General features: G+C 39.9%; 1 protein-coding gene across 1 annotated transcript in view; it reads right to left on the bottom strand.

The window, feature by feature from the left end:
- The window catches only part of Arhgef26 (Rho guanine nucleotide exchange factor 26), a 112,991-nt gene that overhangs the window by 63,978 nt on the left and 21,032 nt on the right, over nt 1-27,981 (bottom strand). Inside the window, exons 4-5 of the mRNA XM_051157239.1 lie at nt 21,081-21,137; nt 17,676-17,836 (exon numbers count right to left, since the gene is read on the bottom strand). Of these exons, the coding sequence (XP_051013196.1) occupies nt 17,676-17,836; nt 21,081-21,137 (218 nt within the window). The remainder of the gene's footprint in view (nt 1-17,675; nt 17,837-21,080; nt 21,138-27,981) is intronic.

Below are 27,981 nucleotides of genomic sequence, written 5' to 3'. Positions count from 1 at the left end.
TTCAAACTCATCTCCTATTAAGACATTGGTTTTCAACCTGTGGGTTGAGACCCCTTCGGGAGCCAAAGGACCCTTCATGGGGGTCGAAAATCAAATATCCTACAGATCAGACATTTACATCATGATTCATAGTAGTAGCAAAATTATAGTTATGAAGTAGGAATGAAATACTTTTATGGTTGGGGGTCCCCACACATGAGGAACTGTATTAAAGGGTCACAGCATTAGGAAGGGTGAGAACTTTTACGTTAGCAGATCATTTATCTTCTCAAACTAATCTATCCCAATTAAAAAAAAATATTATAGTGATACATGTAGCTATATTTTTCAAGACATCCCCAAGGCTGTCACAACTGTCAGACCCTAATATGCAACACACATCTGAGCCTTCAGTAAAGTCTGTCAGTGTCATCTTTGCGAGGCTCACTGCTCTGAGCCACACACCACTGGAAGAATTTACAGCCTAGGGGAGGCACTGGCAGTAATGCAGAAATCTCCAGTGGGAACTGGTGATAATGTTGCTTCAGCAAAGACTTAAAAGCCAGGGCTTTGGGTCCTGCAGTTATCCTGATAAACATCAGCCCCTTGCTGAGGAAAAGCTCACTGGGCAGCTGATAGGCCAGCAGTGGGGAAGCGACCAGCGCAAGCATGAGACTGAGATTCCTCAGCCCATTATCAAGAAAGGCAGTACAATCAACAGAAGCCAGCCTTCAAAGTTGGGGATTAGTTCATGCTTAGAAAGCTGACATAAAATAGGCAGAGGCAAGGGCTTCCCCCCGGAACATCTCTAAAGAATATAAAAGGAAAAAAAAAATGTGATTTTCTTCATATGCTTTGCTCAACAGCTTGTAAGAAGGGAGAGTTTTGAATCCAAATCATATTTTTCAAGGCTATTTCAGGACAAATCGAAATCAGCTTGTCCAAAAATAGTACTAAGCTAGCTCTCAAGCTGTAAGTCTATGAGTAAGGTAGTACGGGTACCTTAGTCAACTTAACTCCATCCTGATCACACAGGTAATACTATACAAGTAAACCAGATGTTGGCCAGAAAGGTGGGAAAGGATAAAGGGAAAGCAAAGATTCAAACCAGGGGTGGTAGGAATGCAACCAAGACAAAGCAGTCCTTCCCTCAGAAGGAGCACTGCTTAAAACCTTCCCAAAAGTAACAGACGCTCCAGAGGTAAAGACCGCTAAACCTGTGATAGGGAGGTTAAAAAATTACCTCTCCTAAAAGACCTTAATGTTAGAAAAATCCAAGAAAGTAATTTATTGTACTGCCTCAATTGTTTGTTTTTTTCCCAATAAAATGGAGTTGGGTAGAATTTCAGCTTCGGAGATGGGTAGTTGAAGACATCCTAGAAGGTGACTTCCAGCACATTCTTTTCTTTGGGGGGAGGAGGTGTTCTGAGACAGGGTTTCTCTGTGGAGCCTTGGCTGTCCTGGACTCTCTCTGTAGACCAGGCTGGCCTCAAACTCACAGCCATCCACCTGCCTCTGCCTCACTGAGTCCTGGGATTAAAGGCATGCCCCACCACACCCAGCTTCTTGCACATTCTTCAAGGGATCCACACAGTCATACAAGTGCAGACTTGTATCGACTTATACAAGTAAATGAGCATCAAATGCACACACAATTCAGAGAAGGAGAAGCAGGGCTGCTTCCATAGGCGAGCACAAACACTGCCATTGTGCCCAGTTCTGCTTCTCCAGATGGGTCTCCTCTGCAGAAAAGACATTCCAATGAGCTCCCAATACAAAGGCAGTTTGCTAGTTACAAAGAGACCTTTGTCTGAATCCCCCACAAGTGACAGGGTCAATCTGAGCCAATCTTGACATTTCCATGGCACTTTTCCACAGATTTTTTTTCCAAGCCCAAGTCATTTCCCGAAACCTTTTTGAAATCCAAAGAAAACACTGTGTAGATAAAGTCTTTGCTAAGACCTATGCCTAACACCATTCGCTAAACATATGAGCGCCTCAGAAAATCCTTCTAGATATACGATTTAATCCATAGCCTGAAAAATTGTAGAGAGTGGTAATGACATACTGAGTTGATATTTAAGATATTATTCATCTCTCTTTTTAGAATACAGAAAATGAATTTTAAGGGAAATTGTATTTTCACAGCTTTTTCCATAAAGTTGAGATCTTAAAAAATTAAAATAAAACTTGATGACAGATGGCTCAATATTTACATTATCACTTAAGAGTTAAAGAATTCTTTCACTTAAATCTTGGGAACCTTTCAAACTTTTTACAAAAGTTTATTTTGCAAATATATTTTTATACTAAGTATTAGAAAATTATATAAATCTAAACTAAGTTCCTAGTTTCCAAACATACATTTTCCTTTTCTTCTCCAACTCACTGCTGAAGTGGTTAAAGGAATTTAACCTAAGCTACTGAGATGCCTTTTTGATACAGTGAATTATGAACTGTCAGACACTCATGTGATCCATTAGCTTATTTTTATATTATACTGTAGCATTGCAATGGGGGGGCACATGGGCACATTCAGAGACAGTTATAGTTAAGGACACTAGACACCCTTCCCCCCTTGCTTACAGTGTCAACAAGGGCATAATGGGGAAATGAAAACAGATTGTCACAGAGCCTGCAAAGCCTTGGCTTGTAAGGTCTCTATATTTGAAGAGGTCAAAGGCACCTAGATATAAGAAAAGCTTTACAATTCTGAGTCCATTGGAAGATGTACATCAAAAAGTAATTTATAGTAATTCCCTCTCCCTCTCTCTCCCTCACCCCCCATCTCTCTCTGTGTCTGTGTGTCTATGTGTGTGTGTCTGTGAGTATATACAACATGAGTGTGCATATGTGGGCATGTGCACATGTGTGTGTGCCCTAGTATTCTAAGTTGAAATTTAGCTCTTGAGAATAAACTTTTACCTGCTATACATGTGTATATTGATAGGTTGTCCAGGGTAAATACATCTGAAAAAATAAAAAATCTCACTTACTTTAACCTCATTTAAGGAATGAGTTTAAATAGATTCAAATAATTACTTTGGGCTCAATATTTTCACTCAGAAATGTAAAATGATGGTACTTTATAGTATCCTAAAGGATCAAGTCTGATGAAATGACAGGTGTTGGAACTCTGGGAAATCGTGCTTAGGTGCAATAATGGATGCACAAAGTTAGCAGCCAACAATTACAGCGCTCACCACAGGTTGCCTTTGCAACTTCATTTATCAACCACCCTTCTTGTGCTTAAACCAAGTGTTAGATTTAACTTGGCTAGATTGTCAAGTTTACATTAAGATCTTTTCCACTGCCAAAGAAGAAAAAGAAACAAGAAAGAAAGAAAGAAAGAAAGAAAGAAAGAAAGAAAGAAAGAATAAAAGAAAGAAAAAAAAAACTGGGTGGTCTTGCCTGTTTTACTTGCAACTGGCAGAGTCAAAAAAAAAAAAAAAAAAATCCACTAAATGCCTTAAAATCCACAGCTGCAAATGCAAGGCAGATGAACTGCTGCAACTAAACCCCAGCCACTGTTTCTTTTTCCATAGAGTTCTACTCTAGTTGAAGGGTGATCCCAGTGACTAGGATGCTGACAGTGTAGTGGGCTCCAACTGAGATTTTTAGCTAAACCTAAACCTGCCATGTGGCAACTCCTAAGTCATGGGCTCTTGGACCTTGTGCAGGCAGCGCATAAGGCTGGGGTGAGGGGGGGGTCGGGGGAGGGGGGCGATGTAGTAGTCCCAAAGGCATCCAAAAAAGACAGTTCAGCTGGCAGCTGGAGCACTTTCCGGCCTTTGCCAAACACTGGTATGAATGGTGGAAACCACCAGCCTAAGAGAAAATAAATCACTCAGGTTTGAGTTACCAACTAAGTCCTAACTAATATTTTCTGTATGATCACAGTGGCCTCCATTTGCCTTACCCTTTGATTTCATTCAATGTCAAATTAAAGAGGATTTCTAAAATGGCATAATAAGTAATATGTTGTGCCCCACCAGCAGTGTCCTGATTCACATGTCTGTTGCTGTGCTATAAAACACTGATTACACCAACTGGGGGTGGGGGCAGGGGGAGAAAGGGTTTATTTTACACATCCACACCACAGTCTCCCTGCAGGAAGTCAGGGCAGGAATCTGTGGCCAGGAGCAGAAGCACAGGCCACGGAGAAATACTACTTTCTAGCTTGCTCCCTCTGCTTTCTTATAGAACCCTGTTGCTGCCCCAGGGTGGCCCTGACTACAGTGGCCTGGCCCTCCTGTATCAATTATTATTCAAGAAAATACCCCACAGACAGGGAGGCAGTTTTTCAACTGAGGCTTTCTCTTTCAGATGACTCTAGGTTAGGTCAACTCTTTAGGCTTTCTCTTGACTAATGCTGGGAAAGGCAATTAAACAGAGAATTAAAAAAAAAAAGTTAGAAAAACAAAATCTAGACCTGTTTCACATACCTCCACGGGTAAGGATGCTTGCCTCCAAGTCTGATGGCCTGAGTTCCATCCCTTGAACCCACATAGTGGAAGGAAAGAACAGACTCCCACAAGTTATCCTCTAGCTCCATACATAGGCTGTGGCGGGCATACCCCCACACATACATACACATGCCTCCAACCTTACTAAATACATGCTTTAAAGTATTTAAAAATAGTTGAAGCAGCTTGTTATGTGATAGCTTACATGGGGGCTGTGCTTCCAAAGACTTTGTGTGTATTTTTTAATTATCAAAACAATTCACAGAAGGTTAGAGATACAGTGGGTTTTGTTTGCTTTTGGGTTTTGTTGTTGTTGTTGTTGTTGTTGTTGCTGTTGTTTTGTTTTGTTTTTGTTTTCATAGAATGGAAAAATTTGGTGTCAGTAAGTTCTTGCCTAAGATGTTACTAAAATGAATGTATTTTTGACATGTGAAAATTACATGTAGGAACTATAATTTCCCATGTGTTGCTTCCTAAAAATGATGACAACAGTGATGACGTATCTGACGATAAATACTACTGAGGAGGTTTGTAAAATGATGTCAAACCTAGGCGACGATAATTACTATTCAACAGAAAAGGGCAAAGGGTCCACATGTGGCAGGCTAGAAGCACTCTAGAAGAAGAGCAGGAGTAAAATGCCCCACTGTCCACTGTCAGAAGGCCCTGGGTCCACACCTGGGATGGCCTGTGTCACCCACTCCAAGGTTCACCTATGTTTTTTTCTTGTCACTGGGGTCTAGAGGGGCATCGAGGAATCAAATGTAGAATCGACAACAGGGTCCAAGGTCTGACTGCCTCTTGCTCTTTCACAAGGTCCACTTCTTAACTCACTCCTACCTTCACGTCAACTTCACCAATTTCTGTCCTTTTTAGAGAAAAGTCATATAAAGTAGGCATCGGAATATGATTCCAGCTTTAAGGTTGGCCATTTCTTTTCTTCTTTTTCTGCCAGTTTGGGGTTTCTAGGTCCCGAAACACCACCGTTGGCACCTGTCCCCATGGGAGTACTACGTGATGAGCCACATCCTCCACCAGGACGTCAGAACAGAGTACATGTTTCCCGTCAGCCATGTCTAACCAGCATCAGTGCCTGCTGTTTCACAAACCCTCAGCTCACCCACCCACTCCCCTCGTCCTTAGCTATAAGAACCATGTCTATGAAGACATTGGAAGCCATTACTTTTCTGCTTGAGGTGACAACGTCTTTCTATGGCTGTTACTTCTCACACACTTGGGTAAAAGACTTGCAGAGAATTTCAGATAAACACCTTGGGCACCTATTTCCAGGTGGCGAAAAAGCCAATAAAGGTCACAAAGATTGACTTCTTCTATCTTTCTGTCTGTGAAGTGTCAGCTGAAGAAATTGGTTTTAGAAACAAGAAAAGGGCAGGCAGGGGGCAGTTTCTCTGCTTAATAAAGACAAGTAGGGCAACGGGTTTACTTTCCAAAGAGACTCTGGTAAATTATATTACATGTAGAGTAAAGAAAGAACATTTGCTAATAAGAAACACCAGAGGAGTCATTACTTCAGGGCAGAAACCAAACAGGTCTCTGGACCTAAAGAGCTCCATCTTCGCTTGCCTACTTATATTAATATGCTTTTCTTTTAGAGATTCTCTGTATGAATCAGTTAAAAGGGTGAAATGTTAATATTAATGCCATAAAAGACTTTGTGGGGGTTTACTGTTATTTGCTTAATGCACTGAAGTTTAAAATTTTAATATCAAATAGAAAACATATTTCACAATGCATCTAGGCTTTGCCAGTATTTAAACAAAATGTCTTCTTTGTTACTATTAAGCAATTTACTAAGGCATGTGTACTTATAATAGTATTTAATATCCCCTTTTATCTCAATTTAACTATAACCTGATTAAGATGGACAAGCAAGTGAGGTAAGTATTGTTTAGTGTGTTTACTGTTGTCATAGTTTATTCTCTGAGCGAAGCAGGAAGTGGAAGAGCTTGGGTGAACTACTCATTACATGCCAAGAACAAAATCACCTCCTCAGGATACAAAAGCACATTGAAGGACACTCTGACTGTACTCTGCAGAAGACGGGCATCGTTTTTGTTTCATGTGGCTTTCCAAAGAAATTTGATGTTTCTTTTTTTCTTTTCTTTTCATTTTTTTTAATGGAGAAAAGAAGAAATAAGCCCCTTGAGAAGCTCTCTACTACCTATTTTAGAGGATACAAATAACAGCACAGAATAATGCAAGCAGGACATAATATTGAGAATGAAAGCACAGGATTGGAGGCAAAAATACATTGCATGTAAAACATCAAAGAGTCACATAATTTTCATTTTTCAGAAAACTTTTTAATGCAATTAGCCCTTGCTTAGATCTTATAGATTTTGACCACCACAGGGTGGCCTAGACATAGCAGCAAATGAATGAATTTCCCTTGCTGACAGTATCAACTTTTAATAGGGAAGTATTATGAATTTATAAATAATTAGAATTGGATATATACTACTGCAAATTGATGTAAGGTAATAACACAGATCTCATTCTCCTAACAGCACTATTATATGTACATTATCTAAATGGGCAAAAATAAGGAGAACTACTTAAACAGGCAAAGCACATGCCATGTGTATTATCTATTTATGACAAACCTACTTGTTTTTAAATGGAAGACTATAGAAAATACATTTTATTGCCATTTTTCATTATTAGGCTTTTGGTCCTTAAAAGAGAAAAAGACCATGAGTTAGGTAGTTCACAAATTTGAGTCAGAGCCAAGATGTCCACTAAGTTAATGTTCAAGTAAGGAGACCTAAGCTTGGAGTCACAGACTGGCCCGGAGCCATCCTGGGACCACTTAACTTTACAGGCTTCTCTCCAGTTATCTTATAAAAATAGAGTGGCATTTCTTAAGAGAAGGGAACTCATACAGAGTCAGCAGGAGGCAAGGCTCTCCCTCCATATTGACTTTTAACAAAGGGTTGGGAAGCAGACAGTTGCCAAGCACACAGTACTATGAGAGATGCTTTCGAGAGGCAAATTCTCTAGGACCAAAGAATTAAAGGTTGGTACCCACTACGTACTTCTCATCCTACCTAGCTTACTTATTCTAACCACAGGCTCCTCAAGCATTTCTGGATCAATATTCATCTTCCTTGTCCTTCATCTACGCATTGCAAAGCAGTCCTTCTCATTTGTCCAGGGCTATGACCAATTTTACCCAGACCTCATCTACTATCGTCAGTGAAGCTCCCAAATCACAAGACTACTAAGTAGCCTTGGGGGTAAATGGTTTCATCATCACCACTTTAAAGACCACTGTACAAGGCCAGTAAGTTATTTAAACCCACACTGACAGGAACCACTTTGTGACTTAATTCTATAGAACCACTCAAAACTTCTTTAGAGTTCTCTTTTCTCCTTTCTTTTTCTTTTTTCCTTCTTTTCTTTTTTCTTTTTTCTTTTTTTTTTTCCTGTTGTTGTTCATTTGTTTTGTTTCTTTGGGACAGGGTCTCACTATGTAGCTTTGGTGTCGTGGAACTTACTCACTGTGTGTGTATACCAGGCTGGCTTCAAACTGAACTCACAAAGACTTTCCTGCCTCTGTCTACCAAGAGCTGGGTTTAAGACATGGGCCACCACACCTAGCCCGTTTCCTCCTTTCAACTAGACACCTTTTCATCACTTTCCACATTCCTAAGTTTAACATGTCCCATACTGGAGTCTTTATCTCCCTCACTAAATTCTAACATTATAGTGCCTCCATCCACAGTCAGCCAGGCAGACACCTAGGAGGCAAAAGAAAATTTTCCCTTTCCAGCAAATCCTCAGGAGTCTATACTGTGAACATCTTTCGAATTCTTCCCCTTTGTCTGTTTTATCACAATCCCATCCTGGTTAGCTCTGTGACTGAAACTGCCTCAAATCTCTCACCACCAATTGTTGATTGTTTCTGTCTACTGCAGATTTTATACTGTTCTCTGTAACACCAACACTATCTCCCTATGTAAATGCTAAGCGTGAGATTCCTCAACAAACAGCAAAAACCCACCCCTGTGAGCCTTTGCCATCCATATACTCTCTTCTTCTCCTTTGACTTCACCATGGCCCAAAGTCTATGACCTCTAATGTGACCCAAACATTCCTGTTTCCAGAAATGTGTTAGGCTGTGGTGTGGGATGCCTCAGCACATACGCTGGGGTTATTCTTAACAGCCACAGTCAGTCCCATAATACAAGCATCCACAAGGCACACACTGGCTAACGCAGAGCCTAGCTGACCGGGAGGTAAGGGTGACCGAAATGAGTGATTGGACACAGAGAAGAGAATCTACAAGGATCATGCCACTGACAGCCAGCTATGTACACACTCGAAATCAGAATAGCCTTTGTCCTTGCCCCCTGTGTGCAAATAATGCTATCTCACATGCAAGGGCCGCCTGGGGTTTAATTAGAAAACAGAGCCTGAGGTGTCGCAAAGGGCACCAGATGCCACACTGTCAATCTGATGTCAACAGTGTTCTGACCTCAATCTACACTATATATGCCATCACCTACAGCTACCACTTTTCATTACATAAAAGAACAATCTTGCAGACAGCCGTGGCTTTGATTCATCAGCACTGTCCACTGTCAGTAATAAACATTTATCAAGGTGTTACATTTGCTTACACCAAGACTCTTTCACAGGTGCCATGTTTAATATCTTTACTTACAAGTCACTCCCGGAGTTCACTGAATGAATGCTACATCACAAAGGCTCTGCAAGTCTCCTAAGAACTTTCAGTTTTTAAATGACATTTCAATTTAATCAAATGAATACTTGTCACTGGCGTTATTGTAATATAAACAGAGTTATCAGGCAGAAGGAGCTCAGCTGAAATATAGATCACACAACACGGGCAGCAATCCAAATCAGTGCACTAATGTAAGGAAGCAAAGTAGAAATGTGATCAACAAAGGTTCTGCTAGTTTTATTTCTTCAATGAAAGTTAAGCTGAGAATTGAATCTGGGTCCTCCACAGACTCCAGAGTTTTATTTTTTAAATACAATTCAGGCATTACTGTTCAGATTAGCTATTTACTATGTGCTATTACAGAAACAAGAGCCTTTTAATAAGTTCATGAAATGCTTAACCCATGTAAGTAGTTAAAATTAAAATGGGATTTTAACCCATAATTTCACAATCTGACTTACTTCTGGGTTAATTAAATATAAGTTTGTCAGCCATTAACTTGTTCAGTGTCTCTATTATAGTTTTGCTGCATATTTCGTGCCACGTGTGTTGTTTCTTCTTTTATGGGCTTCTTGGTTTATGTAAACATGATATGAAATGTACAAGGTAAGCTACAAAAATTAAAACAATAAATCTATCAGACTGGCTTTGGTTTATTTTTCATTTTGAGACAGGCCTCGTGTAGCCCAAGGTAGCCTCCAATTCAATATGTAATTGATGATCAACTTAACTGTTTCTATCTCTTAAGAGCTGGGATTTCAGGAGTATGCCATCACAGCCAGCTTACATGTTACTGGGAAACAGCCCAGGCTCTCAGGCATGGGGCCAGCATTTTACTAACTGAGCTATAGCCACAGCCCACCCTTTATATATTTTGATAAATTTTACTTCTCAAATAATCAAAATCTAAACCAATTGAAAACTCTCCTCTTTAGATCTACTTTATATTCTAGATGTACTATGAAGGAATCAATATTTTAAAGCATCCTTCTAAAGTTTTTAATTGACTGCATAATTATTCCTGCTACAGACCCTATATCTCAATTAAGCTCACATTACTGAATTTAGCAAGCTTTCAAGAAGTTTTGGCTTCCATTTTTTTTTTTTTTTTTTTTTTTTTTTTGAGTGCTTGAAGTGATGAGTGGTGCAGGTTACCCACAACACTGTACTGTGGAGCACCACAGAATCTTTTGGTCAACAATGGACCACTAAAAAATTTCTAGTGCCCTAAGAGACCACAGATGCCAGGCCAGACTACTTTACCCAGCAAAATTATCAATAACCATTGATGGAGAAAACAAAATATTCCATGACAAAAACAAATTCAAACAGTACCTATCCACAAATCCAGCTTTACAGAAGGTACTAGAAGGAAAACTCCATCCCAAAGGGTCAAGCTACAACCAAAACTACCCAGGAAATAGATAACTATCCCATGGCAAAGACACAACTACACAAATGCTCGACTGGAAACAATATCAAAATTAAGACTCTTAACAGTCACTGGTCATTAATATCTCTCAACATCAATGACCTCAATTCTCCAATAAAAAGACACAGACTAATTGAGTGGGTACATAAACAAGATCCAACATTCTTCTGCATTCAAGAAACACATCTCACCCATAATGAAAGGCATTACCTCAGGGTAAAAGGTTGGAAAAACATATTCCAAGCAAATGGTCACAAGAAGCAAGCAGGCGTAACCATTTTGGTATTGAACAAAATAGACTTTCAACCAAAATTAATCAAAAGGGATGAGGAAGGACACTTCATACTCATCAAAGGTAAAGTCAACCAATATGACATCACAATTCTGAACATCTATGCTCCCAATACAAGGGCACCCACATTTGTAAAAGATCTCCTAAAAAAGCTTAAACCACACATCGATCCCCACACAATAATAGTGGGAGACTTCAACACCCCACTCTCACTGAAGGATAAGTCATTGAAACAGAAACTAAGCCGAGAAATAACATCATTAACCAATGCCATGGGTCAAATGGATCTAACAGATATCTATAGAACCTTTCACCCAAACAAGAAAGAATACACCTTCTTCTCTGCACCCCATCGAACCTTCCCCAAAATTGATCACATAATAGGTCACAAAGCAAGCCTCAAAAGATACAAGAGGATTGAAATAATATCATGTATCTTGTCAGATCACCACGGTCTTAGTCTGCACATCAACAACAACAGCAATAACAAAAAGCCTACACGTACGTGGAAACTAAACAACTCTCTGCTAAATGACACCTGGGTCAGGGAAGAAATAAAGAAAGAAATCAAGAAGTTTCTGAAATTCAATGAAAATGAAGAAACAACATACCCAAATTTGTGGGATACATTGAAAGCAGTGCTAAGAGGAAAATTCATAGCACTAAGTGCCTTTAAAAAGAAATTGGAAACATCGCACATAAGCATCTTAACAACACAACTGTAAGCCATTCAATGTAATCCACCATATAAACAAACTGAAAATAAAAAACCACATGATCATCGCCTTGGATGCAGAGAAAGCATTTGATAAAATTCAACACCCATTCATGTTTAAAGTTTTAGAGAGATCGGGGATACAAGGCACTTTCCTCAACATAATAAAGGCTATATACAGCAAGCCAATAGCCAAAATCAAAGTAAATGGTGAGATACTCAAGGAAATTCCTCTAAAATCAGGAACAAGGCAAGGCTGCCCACTCTCTCCATATCTCTTCAATATAGTACTCGAAGTTCTAGCCAGAGCAGTAAGACAACAAAAGGAGATCAAGGGGATCCAAATGGGAAAGGAGGAAGTCAAATTATCCCTATTGGCAGATGATATGATAGTGTACATAAGTGACCCTCAAAACTCCACCAGAGAACTCCTAAAGCTGATAAACACCTTCAGCAAATTGGCTGGATACAAAATTAACTCAAAAAAGTCTGTAGCCTTCCTATACACAAATGACAAGCTTGCAGAGGAAGAAATTAGGAAAACCACACCCTTCACATTAGCCACAAGCAATATAAAATATCTAGGAGTTACCCTAACTAAGCAAGTGAAGGACTTGTATGAAAAAAATTTCAAAACTCTGAAGAAAGAGATTGAAGATGACCTGAGAAGATGGCATGATCTTCCTTGCTCATGGATCGGGAGAATTAACATAGTAAAAATGACCATCCTACCAAAAGCAATCTACAGATTTAATGCAATCCCTATCAAAATACCTACATATGGAAAAACAAAAAACCCAGAATAGCTAAAACAATCTTGTACAATAAAAGGTGCTCCGAAGGAATCTCCATACCTGATCTCAAACTGTACTATAAAGCAATAGTAATTAAAACAGCATGGTACTGGCACAGCAACAGGCTGGTTGATCAGTGGAATCGAATCGAAGACCCAGATATGAATCCACACACATATGGTCACTTGATTTTTGACAAAGAAGCCAAATCCATTCAATGGAAAAAGGATAGCATCTTCAACAAATGGTGCTGGTCTAACTGGAGGTCTATGTGTAAAAAAATGAAACTGGATCCATATTTGTCACCTTGCACAAAACTCAAATCCAAGTGGATTAAAGACCTCAACATAAAACCAGAGACACTAAGCCACTTAGAGGAAAAAGTGGGAAAGAGCCTGGAACATATTGGCACAGGAGACAACTTCCTGAACAGAACACCAACGGCCCAGGCCTTAATGTCAACCATTAATAAATGGGACCTCATGAGGCTGAGAAGCTTCTGTAAGGCAGGAGACACTGTCAAAAGAACAAAGCGACAGCCTACAGACTGGGAAAAAATCTTCACCAACCCTACATCTGACAAAGGTCTAATATCCAAAATATATAAAGAACTCAAGAAATTAAACACCACCAAACCGAATAACCCAATTGAGAAATGGGGCTTGAACTAAACAGAGAATTCTCAACAGAGGAGTATCAAATGGCTGAGAAACACTTAAAGAAATGCTCAACCTCCTTAGTCATCAGGGAAATGCAAATCAAAACAACTCTGAGATTCCATCTTACACCCATCAGAATGGCTAAGATCAAAAATTCAAGCGACACCACATGCTGGCGAGGATGTGGGGAGAGAGGAACACTCCTTCATTGCTGGTGGGAATGCAAACTAGTACAGCCACTTTGGAAATCTATCTGGTGCTATCTCAGAAAAATGGGAATAGGGCTTCCTCAAGACCCAGCTATTCCACTCCTTGGAATATACCCAGAAGATGCTCCAGCACACAACAAGAAAATTTGCTCAACCATGTTCATAGCAGCCTTATTCATAATAGGCAGAACATGGAAACAGCCTAAATGTCCCTCAGTAGAAGAGTGGATAAAGAAACTGTGGTACATATACACTATGGAATACTACTCAGCTATTAAAAACAAGGAATTCCCGAAATTTGTGGATAAATGGATTGAGCTAGAAATGATCATAATGAGTGAGTTAACCCAGAAGCAGAAAGAATCAAATGGTATATACTCACTTATATCTGCATACTAGCCCAAGGGGCATGTCCCACGAAAGCCTTCACTTAGCAGGAAACTGGGACAGAGGGGAAGGCATCCTATTGGGACTCTAAATGAGAGACGCATGGGAGAATAGCAAAATAAAAGGATACAGAGGGTCCTAGAAACCTACGAGTAGAACATTATGATAGGCAGATTTGGGCCCAGGGGTCCCGCTCAAACTAAGGCACCAGCCAAGGACAATACAGGAGGTAAACTTTAAACCCCTTCCCAGATCTAGCCAATGGTCAGAATATTCTCCACAGTTGAGTGGAGAGTGTGATATGACTTTCTCACGTACTCTGGTGCCTCACATTTGACCATGTTCCCTGGAGGGGGAGACCTGGTGGCACTCAGAGGAAAGACAGCAGGTAGCCAAGAAGAGACTTGATATCCTATGAGAATATATAGGGGGAGGTAATCCCCCTCAGGAACAGTCATAGGGGAGGGGAATAATGGGAAAATGGGGGGGGGAGGAGGAATGGGAGGATACAAGGGATGGGATAAACATTGAGATGTAACAAGAATAAATTAATTAAAAAAATTATGAACTTTAAAAAAACAAAACAAAAAATTTCTAGTGCCTAACCACTTCATCGCAGCCACGTGGCTGTAGAACAATGTTGCACTCATGTTTGTGGTGACGCAGATGTACACCGACCTAAGACACTGCCAGCTGTACAAAAGCAGAGTACTACAAACATTTGACAGTGGTAAAACTATGTCAGTGGTTCATGAGTTTCCCTGTTATACCTTTAGCATGAATTCTGACTCCCTTTACTTAAAGAAGAAAAGCTTATAAAAGCCATGTGCCATGTTTAACTGGTAGCAGCTTCTTGTTTCACATATTTCCTGTGTCTTATTTTCTCTTATGATTACTTAACTCTGTTTTGTTTGATCATGGCTCTAAGAGACAGTGCCAGCATCATCTGCCACTGCGCTATCACTTAGGTGTGTAGTGGGCTAAACCATCTAGGTTTGGGCCAGTGCACTCCATCTTAGGCATGTTCATAATGACAAAACCTCCTCCCAGTGATGGATTGCTCTGATCTTATCCTGGCTGTTAAGCAACACACGAGTGCACACTAGTGCCCTTGCTATGACCCTAAGGCTTCACTGTCCTATGCTCACTATTGAGAACTGTCAGTCTACTTATATGCTGAAGAACACCATTGGTTAAGTATCAGTTGAACTATAGAATGAATGCTCCAGAATGCTTTACTTAAAAAAAAAAAAAAAGCTTTTGGAAGAAATACTAAAACTATACTGAGAAAACACATCTTGCTTATCTGACCCACTGCTGGAAAGGCTGTAGAGGTTCAGGAGCTTATCCAGTCATAGTGGCGATGCAAGGTGGCACGAACGTTTTGAAGGGAATTTGGCAATACATGACAAAAATGCATACGCATTTACCTTTTGATAGTGCAATTCCTCTCCAGTTTTTTTCCAAAGATAAAATAACTAAAACACAACCAATCCTATGCAACTGCTAAAGTAATTCTATGTCCCTAAGTAAAGGGCTATAGGAAAAAGGCAGGACACGGCCTCTCAGGGGAGAATCATGCAGCCAGAAATAAGAATGACTATCTTTATAAGTGACTAGGGAGGAATCACTAAACCATCTCGTTGTGAAAAAAAAGGTTGAGAAGAGTGTAAGGAATATGCTTGTATTATCGAAGGAAGCAATACAAAATATATGTGTTTATAGGACTTCTATTAAAAACAAAGATAAAGAGTAACTTTTGAGAGAAGGGTAATGAGATGACTCAACTGTTAAGGGCGCTTGCCACCAACTCTGACATCCTGGGTTCAATTCTCAGAATTCATGTGGTGAAAAAGAAAACGTAGCCAGGCATGGTGGCACACGCCTTTAATCCCAGCACTTGGGAGGCAGAGGCAGGTGGATTGATGTGAGTTCAAGGCCAGCCTGGTCTACAAAGTTAGTCTAGGACAGCTAAGGCTACAAAGAGAAACCCTGTCTCGAAAACCAAAAGAAAAAAAAAAGAAAGAAAAGAAAAAGAAAACTTGCTGCTGAAGTTGTCCTCTGACCCCCACACATGATGGCACACTGCAGCCCTACCTCCAAATAAGTGTAATAAAACCCAGCAATTATTCACAATTTAAGCACATAAGGAGGAAGCAGGGTAGTTGGCACAGGGATAGAAGATGGATTTCTTGTTTGATAAAATAGTGTAAGCTTTATAGAGCTTAAACTAACATATAAAATTGCACATTTGGTGTATTATTTTGATAAGCTTAGAATACCTACACTTTTTTTAAAAAGTATATCTTTTTTTAACATGGATTAAAAATTATCTTTTTATTGATTTTTATTTTTTGCATATAAATTTATATTACTGCTCATATATACAATAAACTAACTATAGCAAGAAGAACCACAAAACAATCAGCAATTATATAAATGTTATATTCAGAGTGTTTGGGCTGTTTGTATATGTCAGCCTTGAAGAAAACATATTTCCTATCTTGGTGCACCTAAAATTCTGAAAGTAAAACAATATCTATCATATCTCATTTTTAAAAAGTATATCTTGTTCTGTAGGTTTGCATTTGTACTTTTTTTTTTTCTTATTTATTGAAAGTCAAAAACCATCTAGCAATGAGCACCTCCTGAATTCTTTAAAAAAAAAAAATCAAATGATACTAGGGCTCTTCAACAACAACAACAACAACAACAACAAAACAAAACAAACAAACAAACAAAAAACAGCTGAATCCAGATCTAGAGCAAGAATTACAAACACGTGATCCGGAAGTACTATATAGAAAGAAGATGGCGAGAGATTATTAAGATTATATATACAAAAACTTAAACATCAACAAAGAGAGTAAATTAAGTATTGATAGTTTCCCTTAGAGAACTATGCCTCACCCAATGAGCAAAGCCAGGTGGATTAGGGAAACTGCATCCTGAAGTCCTTACTGACCTGACAGATCTGAGACGCACACACCACACCCCCTATGCTCCGCACCCTGAGAACTGCTGCACGACTGGTGACCTGCTGCTGGCATCAATACACAATTTGCAATGAGAAAGTACTTTTTAAAAATGAGACACTTTTAAGCACAGACATGCAATGACTTGTAAAATGTAGGTGAAGGGGGAAGAGTGGTTTTCGACAGAATGTTACAGAATTTAAATCAAAATGAGAAAAAGGACATTTTCTTATATAAATCATAATCTACTATGTAAGATACATAAGGAAGAAATGTTTGTTCTAGCTGCTTTTCAGGTGGCAAGCAACCAACACATAAAGGGAATTCTTACCATATAACTTTCTGTGGCATCGCATTTTAAAATGAATGAACCTACTACAAATGCACCTATACACATCTTTTAAAATTCAAATAGAATAGAATTATAAAGAAAAGTGCAATTATGTAAAGAAATGCTTTATTAAACACTGAGGCACTTATCAGCAAAATATCATCTGTGTATACCTGAACGTATTTAAGTGAAAAAAAAAAAAAAAAGCAAATCTGGGGAAAAAAAAGTTAAATATATACGTTTTGAATGTATGAAAATGTATTACAAAAATGCATCAACTTTTCACAACAAAACTCAAAGCAAAACAATGAAAAACAACTGTTTAGAAATACTGTTAAAGCCTACAGAAATATTGCATACATAGATCAAAGATGGAAGCCTCTTTCTTTCTTTTTTTTTTTTTTTTTTTTAACTAAACCAGACAAGTATCACAGAGTACAGCCCAGAACAGGCTCCTGCTGGTGTAAACAAAAGAAAAGAAACAAGCAGCAGGCAGTGCAAGGGAGGGCTGCAGAGAACTGAGGGAGCTCCCTGCTGAGACAAGTAACAACTGCAGATGCTCAACGTTGAAAGAAACAACTCAAAACACGTCTTAAAATTGACTTCAAGGGATGAGGACACTAGCCAATCAGACGGCCTAACCTGACCAGTACCTTAGTCAGAAGACACAGGTGTCACCTGGCAAGTACCGCCCCAGACTAGCCACAGGTACACTCAAGACCACTTACTTTTTGCTCGCCTCGCAGACGTCTGTAATATTGGAGAAAAGGTGATGCCTCTCTGTTTTAGTCATAGTGTCACTCAGTTCTTTAGAGTCTTTAAACATCCGTATTAAGATCTCCAAGCTGAGTAAGTATGAATGCTCTGAGGATATGACTTCAAAGATTGCCTGGCAAAGCAAAATAAATACTCTCTTAATTATTTCAACTAAAGAGTTATGTAGAGCTTTCACTGTTATATACAGGAATCAGACAGAAAATACGTCACCAAATTATTGTCTTTATAAAAGGCATGAGTACTCAAACTGAGGACAGTTACTGCCTGTACGTGAGGAAAAGTGAAAAAGCCAGGATGACCTTCCATGGCATCCTGAGGTCGTGCCTTTGCCACAGGGTACAATCTATGGAAGGAAGTAGGGCTTGTCATAAAATCTCACTGTGACAGTAATTAACCTTTGAGGTCACCTCCTCCAGCCCTGCTTTCAGAGCACACTGCTTCAGGGACAATGAGAATCTATGATCATCACGCATGTAGTCTCCTCACTCCCCTCTTCTGTTTGTTCTTTCTCTCTGTGTCTTAATATGACTAATTTGCAGTCGACAGCAGCAAATATTGTGTGGCATGACCGCACCTTCCTTAAGAAGGTTCTTAGCAACCACAGGAACTCTTTTATGTAACTCACACAATCAAAAATAATTCCATCTGTTCAACAAACCACCCACTCTACACTCATCAGCGTCTCAAGAAGGAACAAAGCACTCTCAATAGAGACCCTTGGTGACAGATGCAGAGATTTCTGATAACTATGAATGATGAAATGCCAGGCCATGTCTAGAGAGAGACCAACGCCCTGTGTAAAGAATTCATCTACCTCTTCAACAAAGTCACACTTAGATTCTCTACTCATGGTAATATTAGAAAAATTTCTCCACGTTGGGGGGTGGGTGGGAGGGCAGAGTGTAGATGTAAACATTCTTAAAAGCCTAGGTACCTTGACCTCTAGGTCTTGTTTCCTAAAAAACCCCTCTCCCAATAGCACAGAGGATGAAGGCTGGGTGGGAGCAGGACAGACACAGGCAGATGGATGCCCAGCTGCTGGTGACTGGACTATATCTCAAATTAGCAGAGCTAACCTAAAGGTTCCCTACACTTTTTAACATCTGTAAGGTTTTGGAGGACATGAGCATAAAGATACTGATCTATCCTCGGCTAAGCTCCAAGGAAATAACTGACTTTATTTAAAATTAAAAGAGTAAAAACATTAGGAGTTAGCCTGTACGTATATGCAATCAACACAACTGTCCCTAAGAAATACAAAACAAACTAAAGAAAAGTTTGCATTCCTGAACAGACATAGAAGTAATAGGTTGGTTGATGTATTTTTGTGCTTTGGGATGACTTCAAATATTTTCTACAACAAAGGTTTCTGCCATCACACCCAAAAACACAAAGACAGAGAAAAGGCACATGAACTATACTGACAGATCACATACAAAGGCCAGTGAGAGCCCCAACGCAGAAAAGTTTATGGGAATAATGGCTGGCTATATCACCAAAGGGGCATTGCTTACTGCAGAGCAAAAAAAGGGCGTGCCTGGGGAAGAGAACGGAGATAAGAGCATGAGACATGGGGCTGGAGAGATGGCTCAGTGGTTAAGAACATGTGTTATTCTTGTAGAAGACCCGAGTTCAATTCCCAGCACCGACAACAGGCAGCTTACAACTGCTTGTAACTTCAGCTTCATAGGAGGCCCTAACCTCAGGTACATGTGCTTCTACATACATACACACATGTACATGTAAATAAATTAAAAATATATTTAAAAAAAGAGCATGAGACTTAAGCTGCCCAGATATTTCTATCACAAATCTCAACAAACATTTCTAGAATTCAATAGATGAAATTCAAATACATAAGATTTAAAAGAGGGATTTTTTTTTTCATTAGACTTCAAACTGGAGAAATTCCTGAATTGATAAACAAGGAAAGAAAAGTATCATTTATTCCATAATACTCACAGAACAGAAAAGCCCGTCCTCTGCCAATCCTTCATAAAACAAATATAGGTGAGACTACAGCATCACACAGAGGCTAAACACATGACCTTCATAGGGCGGGTGGTGATGCACACTTTAATCACAGCACTCGGGAGGCAAAGGGAGCACTTTGGGGGCAAATGCAACCAATCTCTGTGAGTTTGAGGCCCCCTGGTCTGCATAGTGAATTTCAGGATAGCAAGGGCTACACAGAGAAAACGTCTTCAAAACAAAAACAAAACAAAAATGACCACCACAGGCAAACCCTCAAATGTACTGAATGTTAAAAATAAAGTCTAATGTTTAATGTAAATGTATGTATGTATGTGGAATACATAATTTAAAAACATAGACTGAAGAGTATACAGCAACTTATAAATAAACTCCCTGGGGAAGAGAGAAAGGAATTAAATTAAGGAAAACACAAGATTTTAATCAAGTTTTATTGTCTTAAAAAATGTGGAAAAAAAAGAAAGAAAGAAAGAAATGTGCTGTGTTAATGTCACCTCCCATGCCCTCAAGTGCTATGCTACATTCTTTAACGTTTTTAAACTTAAAAGTGTCGCTATTATGTACCCACATATTTTTCCTTTGTTCCATGCCATTTGTGTAGTACAAGGACACCTGTACATCTGTTGCAAATTAACTGACCTGTGTGTAAAAGCACAAGTGTATGTACAAACTAAGTTGCATAAGACGAGGGAAAGTGACAGCTTTACAAGGCTACAAGAATGAGGAAAGCCAGGAGGTGATGGTACACGCCTTTGATCCCAGCACTTGGGAGACAAAAGCAGTGGATCTCCATGAGTTCAAAGACAGCCTGGTCTACATAGTAAGTTCCAGAACAGCCAGGGCTATACAGAAAGTGAAGGAAGAGGAGGAGGAGGAGGAAGAGGAGGAAGAAGAAATAAAAGGAGTAAAAATTTAAATTTCAAGTTATAAAGTCCTATTATCTGCCTTTTTTTAAAGTCAATTTCATTTTGGTGCACTTAATTTACAAAAACTAGCAAAGATATTCCATAAGTCCATGTATCCTTGTCCCATTTTTCCCCAAGCAGTGTGCACTACATAAGCAGGGTATATCGTGTAGAGACTAATGCACGCTTTGGATTCCAATTGTGGCTTTTTCAGCCCAGAATCTAATGGCTATATGTCAACATACTTCCTCCTTGTGCTTTGTTGTTTCAATGCAAGTGAGGCTAAGACATGTATTTTTTCTGTTCTCGGGGCTAATATATGCAAGGTCTTACTCAAGGATACAACTTGCTATGTTCATAGAAAGAACACAATATGATTCCAAACACTAGACAAACACACTTGGTAGGTGAAAACAGAAGATGTGCACGCAGCCCTACATCACTGGGTGTTGATCATACCTCTTGTCGCTTTCTTTCTTCCTGGCTCACTGTTTGAGACAGCCCATTCCTTTTCACCTGGAAAAGGCAAAGCAGAACATGATATTGACTTTCATCTATTGACGTGGGCGGCTTGCTTTCTACATAAAGCGTACTCTTTAAATCTGAATTTTAAAACATTACACAAAATGTGAAATTAGCATCATTCAGGGTAAACAACAACACCACAACACAATGCCATCAGTTCAAAGTTTTGTTTTAGTCGTTGGTTCTGGTCACTCGCAGAACATCCAACCACCTCCAAGTCATAAAGAAGAAATCAGATATCAAAGAAAATGATTTTTATTTTGTTTCGTTTTTTCCAGACAGGGATTCTCTGTGTAGCCTTGGCTGTTCTGGACTCACTTTTGTGTACCAGGCCAGTGTCAAACTCATAGAGATCCACCTGCCTTTGCCTCCCTGAGTGCTAGGATGATTGATGGATCTGAAAGTTAACTGTCCACTTTTACATGCAGAAGTCACTTCATCACTTAACCGGTGGACTGTCATGGTTCTTAGAGAACTCTTCCCACCACCTCACCAAGGGCCAGTGATCTCAGCACACTTAAACCTGACAAGCAACACCACCAGCTTGCCTGTTCTGTGAAAGCAGCAGGGTCTCCAAAGCAAGAGTACCAGCCAGTACCAGGCCTGGCTATAGAGCCATGGGGTCATCATCTGAGCCACAGAAATGCTCATGTCCACTAGCCACCTTTCCAACTGCTGTCAGGATTCATCAGGATTTACTTTTGAAACCCAAGAACAAAGGCAGCCCTCGAACTCCAAGGGACCTGGTTTTCTTCTCATATCCATAACACCTCTGCCAACGTAAGAAATATTCCTGATTTTCAGTGAACGATTCACTTAACAGAAGGTTGTCCTGAAGAGGAAAGGTCACACACTGAGCATGAAACAGCTGCACAAAAGGAATGTGTGTGTTTCTTTTTCGGTAGTGGGGAGAGGGTCTACAGCAATGAAACAGTGCCATCTTTAAGCCTTTTGCTGTCTTATTTCCCCAAAACAATGAAGAACTGCTTCTCTATTATTCTCTATTATTAAACTGACACTTATCCTTTTTATCCTTTTTGTCATAAGCTTAAAAACCTAAAAGGATATGTCTGATAATTGTTACATTTTCAAACTTTAAAACTCATGCAAAGTAACATGAAAATTGTGATTGATACCCACTATCATCCATGTAAAACAAACATATTTTCTTGGTTTTTTGTTTGTTTGTTTTCTTTTGTTTTGGTGTTTCAAGACAGGGTTTCTCTGTGTAGCCTTGGCTGTCTTGGACTTCCTTTGTAGACCAGGCTGGCTTCGAACTCACATCAATCTGCCTGCCTCTGCCTCCCAAGTGCTAGGATTAAAGGCGTGTGCCACCACGCCTGACGCAAACACATTTTCTTAGCAGGTGAACAGTACATCTTGTTCTCTTCTCTTCTTGAAATCATATTTTTATGTCAACTTCCCACCAAAATTTCAGGATGTAATATAAAAATTTGTGTCCAGGTCTCCTATTAACCACCATTGGAGTATTTTGAAACCAGAGATATTTTTCATGTTTAATTTTCTAAAATTCCCTCTAATCTCTAAAGTGTATAACTTCCACAGATGCCATTACCGACCTATGATCAAGGCAGCACAATTACTAGCATTTTGTAGGTTTTTTTGTTTGGTTGGTTTATTTTTTGTTTTTCAAGACAGGCTCTGGTTGCCCTGTAACTCACTCTGTAGACCAGGCTGGACTCAAAGTCACAGAGATTTGCCTCTGTCTCCCAAGGTCTGGGATTAAAGGTATGGGCCACTAGACTTGATAACTACTAACAATTTTAACTCATCAAGTATAAAAAGTAAATTTTTATGACGACATCTCCCACTAAGAGACAAATTCATGATGCCTTTAACCAAGAAGATTCCACTAAAACTAATAGTTCAAACTTACTCTGATCATACTGTCATTGGGGTCCTAGATTTATAACTTCGGACAAGGTGCTATGGAAAGATTTGAGATGGGTAAGAAATTTCTCATGTATCAAACAGACATGAAAGCAATTGTGAAAGGGAAGGTGGAAAAGCGACCCTGTCATAACACCAACTACAAATGTACATTTAGAAGACTGCTCAGAAGTTGAGGGCTTAGAAGATAAAATTGTAATAGTATTCCTGAACATTACTGCAAGATCTACACAAGGTCTCAGGTGTGTGTGTGTGTGTGAGAGAGAGAGAGAGACACACACACATGACCTGTCGTGAAGGCCAGTGAACATAATTCTCTCTCCATAGAACTGCTGTGGGAACTGTGGACGATCACACCATTGTCTTTAATTTGCTTTCAATTACAATTTAGAAAGCAGTAGGGCAGAACAAGTCCCGAGTCAATAGTCAAATCAATAGTTGAACACTTCATATATTTTTCCACCGGATTCTCATAAAAATTCTTGAAACATAATAGTGTTCACAGATAGTATGAACTGAGGCCTGGGATCCAAAAGAACTGAGCTATTAGGAGCAAGGCCAGGATTTAGCCAATGCCTGTCCAACTGCAAGGCTTCAGTTTTAATGATTTCCAGTGACCCGTAGTGACCCTTGTTCTCTCTAACAGGTACCCCATTTTTATGGCTGGGCTATCACTAAAACTCCTTCTCATGCCAGGTCTGTACCAAAGTTTCCATGTGTTTTTTGGACTATGCCTATCATGGAACATTCTTATCTTTATTCACCATCCTGACCCAAGGTCAACCTGTCAGCAAGGACTCATGGGTAAAAAGGCTTCCGATCATGTTTTAATAAGACAGGAGACTGGCCAGAAGGCCGAAACCCTTCAGAGCTCCATCTGGTGAGTCTGGGCAGGAACTTGACAGGATTTCCTGCCTGACAAAGTCCTGGAGGATGGATGTGCAGGCAGGCACGGGGCCACCATCCCTGCAGGTGACGTCACCAGCAAGCCTTGCCACACCACTGTCTTCTTTATCCAGCTAGAGTTTACATCTGAAATTGAATACCCTGCTTAGAGACCCACAGAGATGACAGCTGGTATGTCTGAGGGTTGAAGAGAACATCACCAATCAAGGGGAGAAAAAAAAAAAAACAGCTAAAGCTGTCACCCTTTAGAGGGGGAAGACAAAGTATTTTGAAGGGGTTGAATTCTTGCAAAGGATCATCACTTTTCTGCAATACTAATAATGTAATGAATGACAAAATATTCCTTTTACCAAGTCATCCATAAAAGTCAGCGGCACCCCCAGACAAATGTAGTGAAAAAAAAAAAAAAAAGACTCCAGGAAGTGTTCTTGAATTATGATTAAGGAAACTGAACTGAATTGGAGAACAATCAGGGAGGCTGAAAGTTCGCTCTGTTGAGTTATGAAAAAGCAGTCCCTTGTGGCTGGCAGCCAAGGTCACAAGGCCTGCGTTCACTCTGCCCATCCTCCTACATCGGCCACTAACACCATGGACAGGATGCCAGAGGAATCATTCTGCCTGCCTGCCTGCCTGCCTGCCTGAAGACACTTCTACACTAGGTAGCACCCAAGGTATGAAGCAGCTGTTCGGAGGCACCGGGTCATGAGCAGATCGGATGGCGTGAGAAACTGAGGGGCGGAGAGGTGAACAAAAAAAGCCAGAGGGGTGAAAGGCAGACAGAACCAGAGGACAAGTGGGTACAGGAGCATCGTGTAGGAGGGACGGAAGAAAGGCAGGAAGGCACAGCGCAAAGGGGGCTGGGGGAGGGGAGAAAGAAGACTATGTACAGAAAGCATTAAGAAAGACTTTTTAACATAGATCTTCAAAACACAAACAAAACAGCAATCTTGTCAGTGAACTTTAGCCAAAATGACTAGAAGACACAAGGCTTTTAAAAATTATTATTATAAAAATCCTGCACAGCTTTAAATGTTACATGCTTTCTGAAGTTCGTGAGTTTTTCCTAGGAGAACCTAAAGAATAGTCACATTTATTCCATGTCCTTAAAATGCATCCCTTGCTTCCATGTGTGGAAAAGAAAAACTAACATACTATCTACTGAGACAAATGAAGTCCAATTCTACATTTAAAGTCAAAGAAATGAAAATTATTCCTCATTCTTTTTTATTTCTATTTTCTTAAATCTTATTTTTAAGATGAAAGTCACAGGACCCAGTTTACTGGCGTTATTGCTGGTACTAACTGCTTGAAAGGGGAGTTTATCCCTGGGGGTGGCTTCTTACTCCTCCCTTCCCTAAGCTGAACTTTCACACTCATGAGATGCTGAGCAAATAGCTTCCCACTCCAGTTAGAGCCTCCTGGCAAGACTCGAGCATGGAAGCCTCCTTTGTATCTCTTAAATACACACTTCATAGCTGAAGCCCCAGATGGCCCAAGTAACTGCATGTGACTGTCCTTGCTTAATTAAACTGACTTATCATCAACAAGGAGAATTTTGAAGTACAGTCATGAAACTTGAGGAACTAATTCAGTGTGAGTTTCTTGCTTTTGCACACTCTAACCAGTTCACAGATCTGACCACGTGGACTCTACACAAAATCAAACATGCCAGGATCTTTGCCATTTTCAGTGAATAAAAATTAGGTCAAGCCAAGCGTGGTGGCACACACCTTTAATCCCAGCACTCGGGAGGCAGAGGCAAGAGGATCACTCTGAGTTTTAGGCCAGCCTGGTCTACAAAGAGAGTCCAGGATAGCCAAGGCTACACAGAGAAACCCTGTCTTGAAAAAAAAAAAAGAAAGAAAGAAAGAAAAGTAAAGAAAAATTAGTTCAAATACAGCATCAGAATGTGTAAGATGGCACTTCTGACCTGTTAAAGACAGGAGACTATATCTGTGGTTTAAGACAGAGAATGCAGAGAACTCATTATGTTAAAATATGTCTAATTTCACAGTTGTAGGTTATATATTCACTATTGTAGTCAGTACTTACATCCTTCTCCTTTGATCTTTGTGACCTATATATTTTAAATACCTGAATGATAAATTAAAAATTTGCTAACTTTTACCACCTGTATTGTCCTTGGCTGGTGCCTTAGTTTGAGCAGGACCCCTGGGCCCAAATCTGCCTATCATAATGTTCTACTTGTAGGTTTCTAGGACCCTCTGGATCCTTCTACTTTGCAATTCTCCCATGCTTCTCTCATCTAGAGTCCCAGTAAGATGTCCTCCCCTCTATCCCAGTTTCCTGGTAAGTGAAGGCTTTCGTGGGACATGCCCCTTGGGCTAGTATGCAGATATAAGTGAGTATATACCATTTGAGTCTATCCCCCTCAGGAACAGTCATAGGGGAGGGGAATAATGGGAAAATGGGAGGGAGGGAAGAATGGGAGGATACAAGGGATGGGATAACCATTGAGAGGTAACAAGAATAAATTAATTTAAAAAATTTTTTTTAAAAATTGCTAACTTTTAAAGAGCATTTCCTTTCTATGAAATTGTCTAGTTCCATCCTCAAACAGTTTGCCAAATCTTTAAAAGAGTAAATAATCAAAGCAAACATCCAGGTGTTACTTAATGCCAATTTCCTTTTTTTTTTTTTTTTTTTTTTTTTAGTCTCAGTGCTACTGGGGTCTCCCTCTCAAATTCACTTGCTGAAATCCTGTCCTCCAAGCTGATGATGCCAGCTGGTGGAATCTCCCAGGAGTTAATAGCATCATGTAGGTGGGACCCTCAGGACTGGAATTAGTGCCTTTAAAAACAAGCCAAAGGGAGACCCCTTACCCCTGACACCATGTAAATGTGCAGCAAGAAGGAACTCAGAAATCAGCCCTTCACCCGATACCAAATCTGCCTTGAACTGAAGGTCTCAGCCTTCGGCACTATCAGGAATAAGCTCTTGTTTTTATAATCCATCTAGATTGTGGTATTTTGGACTAACAGCCTGGAAGATGGCACTCTGCATGCCTAAGATTTGCAGACTACTGTCGTGGGGAAGAACAGACAGGCGCCCCATCCATTTCACTTCTGTAGTCAGTACAGTGACCCTGAGCACCTTCACATTGCAGAGAGCTGGCAGGAAATCCAGAGGCCTTATTCAGTATTCTATGCTCCTTGTCAGGATTATCAGGCAAGTTCTCTAGGCCAAAGTCCCTTAACATGGAATCTCTCTATGGCCCTCTGTGTGTAGAGCCAAGATCAAGAGCGCCAGTACTTGGCTCATTAGACCAACTTTTTCTGTGGTACAAACAAAGCCATGTCTTTGCCCCTTTGTGATGTAAGGCTCTTTCTGCATAAAATGGGTATCTGTGCTCCTTCTATTTCTCCATTACACAGGGAAACAGACTAGGGGGATCCATTTAAACTGGCCAGTTAGGAAGACTCAGAAATGTAAGCTGGTAAAAACCATATTACATATTTATAATCTAAAAATCACACTCGTTTTCACAAAGCACTTTATACTAGATGCCTGTGGAGCTAAAGCCCTTTAAACTCGCCGGATTTTACTCTATTGCTAAAAATGATATGGCTAGTCATCTCCACGAGCCATTCTCTATTCATAAGCTCCCTTTTCAACAGTCTAGGTATAATAATGGGGCTGCAAAGGAAACAACTATACTATAGGGCACAGTCATTCCTGAATCCTTTCAGTCTACCACAACTGAAGTCACCCCCAAGTAAAAATGAGCCAGAGTTAATTGCCATGCAAAGAAAATATGGCAACAGCATCAATTTGTGGCAAAGATGCAGGTGGTAGAGTCCAGAAAGAGTGCCCTCTATTTAGACACTCCGTAGGCTCTTCCCAGTTCCACTTCATCTACTGAAACATCAAATTAGATAAGGTATCAGAGTATCTCAAAGTATCAGAGACCTGCATACCTAAGACCAAACATTAAAGGTCAGGATGAAGGGTGTATCACTCTTGTGGTAGACAGTGAATAAATAGAGAGGGTGCTATT

The sequence above is a fragment of the Acomys russatus genome, chromosome 15 (genome assembly GCF_903995435.1).
Source record: "Acomys russatus chromosome 15, mAcoRus1.1, whole genome shotgun sequence".
Classification (NCBI taxonomy): domain Eukaryota; kingdom Metazoa; phylum Chordata; class Mammalia; order Rodentia; family Muridae; genus Acomys; species Acomys russatus.
This window is presented reverse-complemented; position numbering and strand designations above follow the sequence as displayed.